General features: G+C 46.6%; 1 protein-coding gene across 2 annotated transcripts in view; it reads left to right on the top strand.

Moving 5' to 3' along the window:
* Positions 1-11,294, top strand: part of LOC134349804 (beta-arrestin-1) — a 137,757-nt gene extending 126,463 nt beyond the window's left edge. For both annotated transcript variants that reach the window (XM_063054692.1, XM_063054691.1), the window contains 2 exons: positions 3,732-3,783; positions 5,605-11,294. In XM_063054692.1, the coding sequence (XP_062910762.1) occupies positions 3,732-3,783; positions 5,605-5,716 (164 nt within the window). In that variant the 3' untranslated portion in view covers positions 5,717-11,294. The remainder of the gene's footprint in view (positions 1-3,731; positions 3,784-5,604) is intronic.
* The last annotated feature ends 2,480 nt before the right edge of the window (positions 11,295-13,774 follow it).

The following is a 13,774-nucleotide window of genomic DNA, read 5'->3' as shown; positions in this document are numbered from 1 at the left end:
AGATTCATTTCCTTGCAGCCATTCACAGTAGAACAAAGAGAAACAATTGAATCAATGAACAACTGCACACAAAGATGGGCAAACAACCGATAGATAGATATACTTTATTAATCCCGAGGGAAATTTGGTTTTGTTACAGCCGCACCAACCAAGAATAGGGCGTAAATATAGCGATACAAAAAACCCCAACAATCAAACACCAAAATGCAATCTATGCCAGATGGAAGATAAGTCCAGGACCAGTCTATTTGCTCAGGGTGTCTGACCCTCCACGGGAGGAGCTGCACGTTCGATGGCCACAGGCAGGAACGACCAAGTGTTGTATCACGGTGGAATGTGGCCGAAGTCCAACAGTCAAAAGTTCAATATCCAGTCTGCAAACACGTTCCTCGATCGTAATATACCCTGGATTGTACCATCCGTTGTTAACCAGATCAGTAAGCGCCCAACTCCTTCACGCTTACCGCTCTCAGTGCACTTCCGGTCAGCCGGAACGGTATTACCCACCGAACTCCTCTTCTCCAAAAGTCTCTGTTGTCTGGACCCGGTCCTCTTTCCTTGGCTTTGTGATCCCCCTGTGTGTTTTCCTCCGGATTTCAGCAAGGGTGTCCGCTGCTCTGTTCGCTAAGCCGGCTGGTATTTGCTGGTCCGTGGAATACACAATGCAACCTTGCTTCTGTCCCGCGTGTCGGGATGTAACCATTTCCAGCGCTAAAGAAAACCCAAATAAAACTCTACCAGCATGTTAGAGAGAGTGCAGCTTCGACGTGTTACCGTGAGAAAAAAAATACAAAAAATAACGTAAATTGAAAAGTAAGAAGAAGAAAGTAAGAATAGAACGGAACGGCTGTACCAGGCTGCATGCACGACCGGCGCATGCGCACCGGCAATGTGAGTCATAGTCATAGAAAGAAGATAATCAGTGCAAATACAACAATAGTAATAATAATAATAATAAATAAGTAAATAAATAAATAATGCTGAGAATTTGAGTTGTAGAGCCCTTGAAAGGGCTCACTTGAAAGTGAGTGGAATCAGTTGGGTGTTGTGGAGATTGAAGTTACCCAGCTGGTTCAGGAGCCTGATGGTTGTAGGGTGATAACTGCTGCCCTCCAGTGTTCAATTGGTGGAATGGCACGTTTGTGTGCAGACATCTGTTTGTCTGTGAATTTGAATTCTGAATTTAATTGAATTGACTTTATTTCTTGCATCCTTCACATACATGAGTAAAAGTCTTTACGTTGCATCTCAGTCTAAGTGTGCAATGTGCAATTTATAGTAATTTGTAATAACAACAGGACAGTCAATATAACATAGAAATACAATTGTATCAGCATGAATTAATCAGTCTGATAGCCTGGTGGAAGAAGCTGTCCCGGAGCCTGATGGTCCTGGCTTTTATGCTGCAGTACCGCTTCCCGGATGGTAGCAGCTGGAACAGTTTGTGGTTGGGGTGACTCAGGTCCCCAGTGATCCATCGGGCCTTTTTTACACACCTGTCTCTGTAAATGTCCTGAATAGTGGGAAGTTTCACATCTAAGATGCGCTGGGCTGTCCGCACAACTCTCTGCAGAGTCCTGCAATTGAGGGAAGTGAAGTTCCCATACCAGGCAGTGATGTAGCCAGTCAGGATGCTCTCAATTCTGCCCCTGTAGAAAGTCCTTAGGATTGCAAACTTCTTCAACCGTCTGAGGTGAAAGAGGCTCCGTTGTGCTTTTTTTGTGTTGGGCACGTGGCCAAGTGGTTAAGGTGTTCGTCTAGCGATCTGAAGGTCGCTAGTTCGAGCCTCAGCTGTGGCAGCGTGTTTGTGTCCTTGAGCAAGGCACTTAATCACACATTGCTCTGGTGTCTGTGTGAGGAGTGGCGCCCCACACAGACTTCCAATCTGCACCTCGTAAGGCATGAAAATGCCTGACGCAGGCCACTCATGGTCTGAGTCGATGTTCCCTCCCCTCACCACACAGCCGGTACGTGGACTGCTGAGATCTGCTTGTTCTTGCTCCATAGCATCCATGCACCAATAATGTACAGAACATGTCACTCAGGGATTTGAGCTATATTTTTGTGGGACTGTACATTTACTGCTGACTTATGAGATATAAGTGCCTTGTGCTGTGTATGACTGTTGGTACTGTGTTTTGTACCTTGGTCCCGGAGTAACACTGTTTCATTTGGCTGTATTCATGGGTATTCATGAATGGTTAAATGCAATTAAACTTGAGCTTAACTGTGTCTGAACCTGGTGGTCCGGGACCTAAGACTTTTGTACCTCCTGCCCGATGCCAGCAGGGAGAAGTGAGCATAGCCTAAAAGATGGGGTTCCTTGATGACCATTCCATCAGGGTAGTGATGGATTTGGAGTTTTTGCGTGCCGTTGTTGTCTTGTCACCTGGACCTGTTGTATACCATTGTGCCAAGAAAGTGTGCAGTCTGAATGATCGTCCTGGACATTTTTATTGTGATCGCAAGATCCTCTTGGACATTGGTAACGCAGAATACTGCCAGTACGGTTCACTGGTTTATTGGAAAGACTGACAATGGGGGAGCAGCTTTGCCTGGGTTGTGGCGAGGACAAAGCCCAAGCCGTGAGCTGGCTGTTGCTGTCACAGAGCGGAGGAGATGCCGAGGCAGAGCTGCTCTCCGGTGTTCAGTCGGAGCTGCTCTCTAGTGTTCACTCGGTGCTGTCCTCCGGTGTTTGCTCTCCGGTGTTTGGTTGGTACTGCCCTCTGGTGTTTGCTCGCCGGTGCTCAGTCGGTGCTGCTCTCTGGTGCTCGCTCGGTGCTGTCTCTCCGGTGCTCACTCGGTGCTGCCCTCTGGTGTTCGCTTGGTGCTGCCCTCTGGTGTTTGTTCTCCAGTGTTTGGTCAGTGCTGCTTTCTGCTGTTTGCTCAGTGGAAGAACAAACTGGACCAGGTCAATTTACCATCAGTCTGGTCATGGTACATGGGGACTTGGGCCATATTATTACTTTTTCACTTTGTGACTTTTTTTCTGAAATTATAACCGCATGTGCTACTTGTGCTGTGTGCTGATGGTAATGTCTTTTGCACATTGGCCTCAGACGAGCACTGCTTCATTTGTCTGTATTCATTATATTGAATGATAATTAAACTTGAACTAAAACTTGATGGGTGCTGCTTTCTTATAGCAGTGCTCCTTGTCTGTAGATGTGCTCAATGGTGTGGTGGGCCTTTCCTGTGATGGGCTGGGCTGCGTCCATTACTTTCTGTAGGCTTTTGCATTCTGGGCCATTGGTGTTTCTGTACCTGGCTGCGATACTACCAGTCAATATACTCTCCACTGTGCATCTGTGAGAAAAGGCAATATCATTCATGGAGGGAGTTTAGCCTCTGAGGGCAGATGAGGAGGGAGGTGTAGGCAGGGCAGTAGGATGATGGGGAGGGAAGAGGTGGATTGGGATGAGGAGGGAGGGGGGCATGGGAGAAATGGAAGCTGGTGGGTTGGAGAGGGATGCAGATGGACAAATGAGCAGGGGGCATTCATACTGGTCTGGCAGGAGGGAGAGGTGGGGTGATGTGGAGTGAAGTGAGGCAAGTGGTGAAGGGAACAGAATGGGGGAGCCAGGGCTGAGAGCAAGAAGTGGTCAGGCTAACAGAGAACAGACGCTGTGTTATTCTGAAGACATCCATTGACGGGGGGGGGGGGGGTCAGTGTGATCATCAAATTGGATTCCAGTCATGGGTTCTTTCTCATCTGTGACTCTTCTTTACAGCTACTGAGAACGAGTCTCCCATCGACACCAACCTGATCGAGTTTGACACCAAGTAAGTTTTGGATGCTCTGCTTTGATCCTCGTTGTTTCCCCAAACGTCTCTGCCTCGGTCATTTCAGAGCGCATAGAACAGTACAGCACAGTACTGGCTCTGCGGTCCGCTGTCTTGTGACCGCAGAGCCTGAATCTACTCCAAAATCCAGCCCACCCCTCCCGCAGAGGCCTCCATTTTCTTTCATTCACTCAAAACTCACGATTCACAAGTTTATTGTCATTTTTCTGTACACAAGTGTAAAGGAGAACAAAATGATTTTTACTCCGGATCTGATGCAGCATAAAAAAATACAATAATCTAAAAGAAAACTGAAAACACAATAAATATAAGTACATAAGATTAGCTCACAGGATGTACAAGGACTGTCCACATGCCTATCTATGAGTTTCTTCAAGGTATCAATGTATCTGCCTCGACCACCACCCCTGGCGGCACGTTCCACATACCCACCACTCTCCGATTGAAAAAACTATCTCTGATGTACTTTCCTCCAATCACCTGAAACTTATGCCCCTTCATATTAGCCGTTTCTGCTCTTGGGAAAAGTCTCTGGCCGTCCACTCGGTCTGTGCCCCTTATCATCTTGTACACAGCTGTCAAGACCATAAGACATAGGAGCAGAATTAGGCCATTTGGCCCATTGAGTATTCTGCACCATTCCACCATGGCTGATTTATTATTCCTCTCATCCCTTTCTCCTGTCTTGACCTCGTAACCTCTGACACCCTTACTAATCAACCTTTGTTGCAAGGTGGAAAGCCCCAGCTCACTCAATCTATGCTCCTAAGACATGCCCTCTAATCCAGGCAGCGTCTGGTAATTCTCCTCTGCATCCTCCCTAAAGCTTCCACGTCTTTCCTATAACGAGCTATGTCAAGGGAAGCCACTGACCCAAAATATTAAGGCAGAAGAGAGAACAACGGGGTTAATTGCATGATTCTTAGCAGTGTGGAGGAACAGAGGGATCTTGGGGTTCACGTCCATAGATCCCTCAAAGTTGCCGTACAGTTGATAGGTTGGTTAAGAAGGTGTATGTTGTGTTGGTCTTCATTAGTCAGGGGACTGAGTTCAAGAGCAGTAAGGTAATGTTGCAGCTCTAGAAAACTTTGGTGAGACCACACTGGGAAAATTGTGTTTCGTTCTGGTTGTCTCATTATAGGGAGCATGTGGAAGCTTTAGAGAGGGTGCAGAGGAGATTTACCAGGATGCTGCCTGGATTAGAGAGCATGTCTTATGAGGATTGGTTGAGTGAGCTAGGGCTTTTCTCTTTGGAGCGAAGGAAGGTGACAGGTGATGGGATAGAGGTGTACAAGATGATAAGAGGCATAGATCAAGTGGACAGCCAGCACGTTTTTTTTCAGGGCAGAAGTGGCCAGTACACAAGAGGATAATTTGAAGGTGATTGGAAGAAAGTATAGGGGGATGTCAGATGTCATAGGGACTAATGCACTTCCAGAAGGTGGTGGTGGAAGCAGATAGAATAAGAATATTTAAGTAACACTTAGATTGGTACATGGATGAAAGAAATATGGAGGGCCTTGTGGGAGGGAAGGGTTAGATTGATCTTAGAGTAGATTAAAAGGTCTGCACAACATTGTTGGCTGAAGGGACTGTACTGTGCTGTAATGTTCTATCTTCCATGTTCTACGTACTTGGAACAATGTTTGAAGGACTGTAATCTGCAAGGCTCTTCACTGGGAGGTGGGATCTGGCCAAGTAACATCTCCTGGGCCAGCCCGGAGAGGAAGGGCTGGGCGGCCTCATTCTATGCCACAGCTTTCAATGACTCTACGTTCAATCTGTTCTGCCCCTTTGCAGTGACGATGACATTGTCTTCGAGGACTTTGCCCGGCAGAGGTTGAAGGGCCTGAAAGACGAGAGCGGTGACAATGAAGATGGAGCGAATTCACCCCAACACGATGACCGGTGAAACTGCCCCACCCACCACCCCGGCCTCGATCCATGGTCGCACCCACTACACGAAAAGCTGCCGTTGTTTGTAGTTCCTCTTCTTGTAATATTTTAAAGAGAAAGTACTCTGGATGGCCTTGAGCCCAGAGCTCTTGGACTGTGAATTGAAGATTGGTGCAGGAGTGATACCGGTTTCTTCCCAGCCTCCTCTGCCTTTGGCAGTGTCAGTTCACTTCCCTCTAGGGTTTCCAGACCATTCAGGAATTTCCAGGACAATGCTTTGAGTGAAACAGAAAGAAAAATTCAAAATACTGCAGATGCATGCATTCTGAATATGCTGGAAATTCTCAGTGGGCTTGGCAGTGTCGTTGGAGAGAGAAACGGTTAATGTTTCAGGACAGAGACCATTTGTTAGACCTGCTGAGTGCTTCCAACATTTTCTATGGTTATCCTGAGAGCTTAGCACCTGGAAGTGGGAAACATAATGGTCTTTGGTAAATGGTCTTGTTGCCTACAGGTTAATAACAGAGGTTGGTAGGGTGGAGGATGAAATCTCAAGTAGTTTGTGAACCTGGAGATCCCATCAAAACCCAATCCAATCCAACACAGCTCTACATATTCCAAGTGATTCCTACACAACCTATCTCAAAACAATCCCATTTGAAGCAACTACAATCTATTTCAACTCAGTTCAAAGCAACCCCAGATATCCAGAATCAATTCAGCCCATCCCCGCCCACTCTAATCACATTCAGAGTCATTTATAGATCACATAGAACAGTACAGTACGGTACTGCAACAGGGCACTCGGCCCACAATGTTGTGCTGAACCAGCTAAAAAGTAAATTAAAAAAACAAAACTCTAATCCTTCCTACCTACACCATATCCATATCCCTTCATCCATGTGCCCATCCAAACGTCTCTTAAAAGTCTGTAACGTATTTGCCTCTACCTCCATAGCAGGCAGCGCATTCTAGGCATCTACCACTCTCTGGGTAAAATGCAAGGGGGAAACTGGACAGTAGATTCAGATCCAGATGTGTATGTCAAAACAGACAGTGAAATGTGTAATAACATCTCCTCAGTCTTCAGCAGAATGACAACCTTTCCCATCCTTCCACCCACTCAGGTACACAGACAGGCCTCCAACTCCAGTACCGGCTGCCCCCAGGCCTCTAATCTCCAGTCCCTGGCCCAGACTCACAGATACCAGGCCTCTGACTCCAGACATGTGACCCAGGAACTTCAACCTTCAGCCTTGACCTCCAGACTTGCTGTCTTCAGTCTTCAATTACCGCACTTAGCAACCTCTGTGTATCGCCCCCAGGAATTCCCAGTCACGAGTCTGTGACTGGCAAGCCTGGACCTCCGACCCCAGGTCCTACTGACCTTGGGGGAGAGAGGGGTCATTGGCCCTCGTGCCTCCCGCTTGCTCGGACCTCTGGTGCTGGGATTTGCCAATCTCAGTGGCATCACCAGCCCTGGTCCCCGGGGCCCTAACTAAGGGGATCATTAGTCTCCGTCCTTGGGCTTCAACTGTGGAGTGTTCTGACCTGGACTCCGACCAGCATCTCCTGACCCTGAAAATTCATTGACTGCCCTGACCTCTAACTTCCCACATCCCTATCCCCCGAACCCTAACCTGTGTCATGGTGTGCGCTGACAGACGACTGAACCCAGGTGCAGAGGAACGACAGACTCCCATGTAGAGACAGAAACAATCGATTATTCGTAGGTATTCCAACAGGTCAGTGGCTTGACCGAGCAACACTGCAAGGTGAATCATTCTCAAAACACAAGGATCCCACAATAAGTGCTAATCAGGAGATCACTTTAAATAATCACAGTACGCAGAAAACCCGTGCCAGTCACAATAAACTGGACAAGATTAAGCAGTGAGCACCAGGGTTCAACAATGCTAGATAAGACAACAATTAACAAATGCAGGTGCTCAGGCTCACAAGCTCATGACAGCCTGGACCCCGATTCTCTTCTCAGTCCCCCCAAAACTACCCTTATGAACCTAAAAAACAACCATGATGAGCCTCATGGTTCAGTGCCATCCTAACCAGAAGATGATCCCTCCAGCCCATTTCAATGTAACCCAACCCAATGCAGATAAACCCCACACTTCTAAAATAGTCCAATTCAACCCGTCCAAACTCAGATTCAGATTCCCAGTGAAATGTGTCATTTGCCTTAACAGCCAACACAGAGTGAGGATGAGCTGGGGGCAGCCCACAAGTGTTGCCACACATTCTGGTGCCAATATAGCATGCCCACCATGTTCAGCAAAACTCGCTGCATTTCAATCCAGTCCACCCTACCGGTCCCAATAACCCATGCCCAACAACCCAGAGAAGACACACAAGGCTGTCAACGCTGGAGGGTGAAGCGACAGATAGTCTGCTGGAGGCACTCAGTGGGTTGACCAGCATCTGTAGGGGGGAAAGTAACTGTCGATGTTTCAGGCTGAGGTTTGATTCATCCATGTGACCCAAAACGTCAACAATTCCTTCCCTACCACTGCTGCCACTTGAGCCGTTGACTTCCTCCAGTTTCTCTCAGTTCCATCCCATCCAACCCGTTGAGACCCTCCGCAAGTCAGGGTCGCCCATGGATGTTGTGTCCAAGCTGTCTGAGTGATAAGCCACATCTGCCTGGAGTTGCCACCGCACCATCCATCCTACTCCCGTCCAGTCCAGCTCAAATGCAACACAAACCAGTTTGATCCACCTGTCGTCAATGGATCGTAGAGTTGTTGAACGAGTCAACCCACTGACAATAAGTTCCAAAGTCAGCTGGTGATGAATCGCATCCATTAACATTGGGGGACAATAACTATATGGTACTAGGTGTCATCTTCTTCCTTTTCACCTCGACATGAAATCAGATATTTCAGAGTGAGCTCATCGTTATGTTTCACACCTCTGTCTGGACAGATTCCTGGAGGTTACCACACAATATTTGTGAGGGAATTTTATTCTGTATTTAACTTGTGTGATTGGCTGGTGTAGAGGGAACTTCACTCTGTATCTGACCCCATAAGTGTGTGATGGGACAGTGTAGAGGGAGCTTCCCTCTGTCTGACCCTGGAAGTGTATGATAGGACACTGTGGAGGGAGCTTCACTCTGTGTCTGAGCTTGGCAGTGTGTGATGGGACAGTGCAGAGGGAACTTTACTCTGTGTTTGACCCCGGAAGTATGTGTTGGGACAGTGTAGAGGGATACTAGTCCGTGTCTGACCTGGGGAGTGTGTGATGGGACAGTATAGAGAGATACCAATCTGTGTCTGACCTGGGGAGTGTGTGATGGGACAGTGTAGAGGGATATCAGTCTGTGTCTGACCGGGGGGAGTGTGTGATGGGACAATGTAGAGAGATACCAGCCTGTGTCTGACCTGGGGAGTGTGTGATGGGACAGTGTAGAGGGATATCAGTCTGTGTCTGACCAGGGGGAGTGTGTGATGGAACAATGTAGAGAGATACCAATCTGTTTCTGACCCATGCTCCCTCTGCCGTTGAAGTGTGCGAGACAGGAGAGTCTGGGTTAGGTGTAAAATTTTGCCAATTTCCACACCGATCGATGTCCATGAGCAAAATTTCAAAACTACACTTTAACCTAGGCTTTAACCCTCAGAACCTGGCACCACTCTGTACCAGTCTAATATAATCCTCAATCTAGTGCCATCTTTGTCATTTTGTGACAAGCTTCCTGTTTACCACAGCACTGTGCTAGCTGTTTCTGTGCCGGCAGGATTGTGCCTCAAGATATAAATCCGTACAAACATTTAAAGACTGTGCTGAGAGTGAGATCTGTGTTTGCTCTACCATCGTTGCTCGTGACATGCGCAGAAGCATTCTGGTCAGCAAGGTGGGGTATACTGTGTTATCACTCCTTCAGGGTCTCTGTGACTCCAGTCCCATACTGAAGGCTTCGTGCTTTGGGTGCAATTGACGGGCATTCACACGTTTCCACCACGATCGATTGACGGAGTCCACTGCCGTGGCTGGGACTGCTGCATGTAGAATTGACAGTGAGTGATTGGCCATCAATCATCCTGAGAAGGCAGGTGTGTACGTACTTAGGGGGGGTGATGGTGCCACCTTACCGGTGCGATTGACGGGGGAGGGAGGGAGTGGCACGGCATCCACTGGCACAGTGTGGACCCTGGGTCCGGGTCCGCCAAACTGCACGAGCTCAATTCCTTCACCCCATTAAGGGAGGCCATTCAGCCATTGAGTCAGTGATGGCCTTTTCTCAGAGAGAAAAAAAAATCCTGTTCTCCCTACAATTTTCCCTAATTAACTGATCACCACCGGAGTTTGCTGTTGGATCTGGTCCCTCTATCCAACCAGATTGTTCAAAATCTACGTAGAGAGAAAGGACTTGCAACATCTTCCCCTCTAGCTTTGCCTATTCAGCCCGCACCACCACCAGAAAGCATCTCATCATCATCACCATTATGTACTGTGTCGCCTAACGTCACCATTATGTGTGTGTCATGTGACATGGACGAGCATGGTCTTTGGCCATGATTGTTCTTGGCAATTTTTTCTACAGAAGTGGTTTGCCATTGCTGTCTTCTGGGCAGTGTCTTTACTAGACGTGATCGCAGCTATTATAAACACTCTTCAGAGATTGTCTGCCTGGCGTCAGTGGTCGTATAACCAAGACGTGATATGAACCAGCTGCTCATACGACCATCCATCACCTGCTCCCATGGTTTCATGTGACCCTGATTGAGGTAGGGAGTACTAAGCAGGTGCTACACCTCGCCCAAGGGTGACCTGCAGGTTAGCGGAGTGGAGGAGTGTCTTACAACTCCAGTCTGCCACCCAATGCGGCTAGTAACTCAATGTAAATGCCTCAATTCCATCTTATTTTAGTCACTTTTGATCTGAAGACATCAAATTCAGTTCTCCCACCTCTCCTCCACACCACCCCCCCCCCCACCACCACATGGATATGCACCATAAACACAAGAGACTATGCAGACGCTGGATCCAAGGAGTTTCTCCAGCATTTTGTATTTACACCCACTGCAGGATTGGATTTGGGCATGACACCAATTGGCAAAGCCACCAATTAGAGGTCAGTCAATGGGGAAAGGATGCTTCTGATTGGACAGTGCTGCATTGTATCGTTGTTGTCCATTTTCACTGTTTATAAGTAGCAAGGGGTTGTATAATTTTTGTGATTTGTGATCGATCTAAGGTCATTTGTGATATTGGGTTGGCTGGAGTAGTTCATCAAGGCAAAGGAAGGGTCTTAGTGAACTGGAATTGGTTTATTGTCACATGGACTCAGAGATGTTGTAAAGCTTGTCTTGCATGCTGTTCATACAGATCACACAATGCATTGAGCTAGAACAATAACAGAACGCAGAAGAAAGTACAACAGCTTCAGAGAAAGTGCACTGCGGGTAGACAATAAAGTGCAAGATCACAGTGAGGTAGATTGTGAGGTCAAGAGTCCACGTTATTGCACAGGAAATCATTTGACAGCGGGATAGAAGAAGCTGACCTTGAGCCTGATGCTATGTGAGCTCAGGCTTTTGTGTCTTCAACACGGTGGGAGAGAACAGAACAGAGAATGTCCAGGGTGGGGTGGGTGGGACTTTGATTATGTTGGCTGCTTTACCGAGGTAGTGAGAAGTGTAGACAGAGTCCGTGGAGGGGAGGCTGGTTTCCATGATGTGCCGAGCTGTGTCCACAGCCCTCTGCAGTTTTACGAGGTCAGTTGCCATACCAAGCCAGATCGGATGCTTTCTATGGTGTGTTGATGAAAATTAGTTGCTGTTGTGGAGAAAGTGCAGTGCCAGGTGACAATAATGTTCAGCATGATAATAAGGTAAAGAGCCCACCGTAGGGACCCAATCAATGATCTTACAGAAGTGGTATAGAACCGGTTTTTGAGCCTGGTGGTACATGCTTTCAGACTTTTGTATCTCCTGCCTGATGGGAGAGGGGAGACGGGTGAATGTCCAGGATGGGTGGGGTCTGTGATTACTTTGTGCATGCACTACCCCATCACATTCTAGCTAGCTGCATTGAGAGAAGGTTGTGACCCCCCCCCCCCGCCGAATACAGTGCCCTACAAACACGCATTCCTAACTGACTTACTTACTGACTGCCCATTACACAGCTGGTGTTTAGGGCAGCAAGGAAGGTCCTCCACATCTCTGGCAGTGTTCACAGTTTCCTTCATCACGTCAGTAACTTCCTCTTGGTTTTCACTGGTGTCAGCCATGCAAGTCTCTGGTGGAGACTCAGGAATACCGTCACACTCATATGTAGAAGTATTCTCCGTTGCTGTTTCCGTAACAGTTTTGTTTTACCAATCAGAGTTGTTAGCCCTGAGCTGAACCCTGTACCTAGAGGACTGGAGGACCACTCTTAGTCTGGCCTCTACCGTTTGACTTGTTTGGCATGGGTGATCCTACCAAGAGCCAAAGCATAAAGCCCTGACTCCAGCCAGCATAACTCTCCGGGTCATTGAGGCACACAAGCCTCCAAAGCCTACGACAAGGTCGTAATTCTCTTGGAGGAGTCCTAACTGATCCCTGACCGAACTGCTGAACAATGCAACCAACATTCCCTCTATTTTTTTTACAGCTGCATGACCAGCTATTGTGCAGCACTCTAAATGTCTTTTTTTGTAATATGCATACTATGAATATTCAGAATGACAATTGAAAAATCACATACTTTTGAATTATTTTATTTATTAATTGAAAGGTATTATGAAATACAGTACAACAAAGAAAATCTTTCACATTTCATAAACTTTTAAACAGCGTCGGTGTTCTGCAGGCTGGCGGTTTATTAACCATAAGCTACCACCATCCATTCTGTGTTTATTGTTGCAATTTGTAACAGTGTTGTAACTTGAAACACTGACAATGTAAATACATTGAAGCTCTATAATATTTCAAAGTAAAAGTTGTGGTATGTTTATTATTTTAAAATTTTATGGATTATATTCATTAATACGTAATTACAGGGGATTTCACAATTATATTAACATAAATTTCAAAATTACATTAGCATAATTTTGAAGTTATATTAACATTATATAAAAGAAAATCCCAGCTGCATGGCAACAAAGGCTACAGGAGCAAGAAAGAGCATTTCAGTTACTGCGTGGCCGCACACCCGCGCAGGTCGGAGGGAACAGTGATTGCAGCTCAACAGGGACCAACTGATTGTACCTACTTAAAGGAGAATGCTTGTGTGTAAACAACTGTTTCCATCACTAGTTACAGACGCGTGAGACTCCATTAACAGTCCTTGCTATGATAACTTCCTTTTTAACAGTGGAATAAAGGCCTTGTGTTTTTCTTTAATGTTTATTTTGTCGACAGTTTTAATGGTTCCTGTTTGACAATAGGCTGTGTATTAGTATAGATGGATTGTCAATTTTGAGATCTATCGGTCAATGGGAACATTATTGTTTTGTGGACTGGAGAGGGATTGTGTCCCACTGTCTAATGTCACTTCTCTGTCTCACTATGGTTTCAACTGTGATATACAAAAAATAACTTTGAACTTTAAATAAATGATGATAGATTATCTTTTTTTTATTGCTGATTTATAAGTACAGTGTGGAACAGGCCCTTCTGCACACAGTGCCAAGCTGTCCAGCAACCCACCCAATTAACACCAGCCTAAACACAGGGCAATTTACGATGACCAGGTAACCTACCAACCCATATGTCTTTCGACTGTAGGAGGAAACCCACGCGCACATGGGAAGAATGTAAAACTTTCTGACGAAGGAAGTCAGAATTGAACTCAGAACTCCGATGACCTGACCTGAAAAAGCATCACGCTGAGAGCTACACTACCGTGGTGCCCAGATGACGATAGTTTACCTTTAAGATGTCTCTGAGATTTGCCTTCTCCAGATAGCCATGAAGAACAGAAAACATATTGAAATAATTGAAATAGACATCAAACTCCCCCCACACAAAAAAGAAAAAGAAAAAGAACTTACAAACTCCAGATCCCGCAACCCCTCCCTTGCACAAGAACTAACAGATAGCCCACCCGGAAAACAGCAGCTAGAACATCA

The sequence above is a fragment of the Mobula hypostoma genome, chromosome 7, assembly GCF_963921235.1.
Source record: "Mobula hypostoma chromosome 7, sMobHyp1.1, whole genome shotgun sequence".
NCBI lineage: Eukaryota > Metazoa > Chordata > Chondrichthyes > Myliobatiformes > Myliobatidae > Mobula > Mobula hypostoma.
The sequence above is the reverse complement of the archived record's forward strand: the minus strand, read 5'-3'. Positions and strand labels throughout refer to the sequence as shown.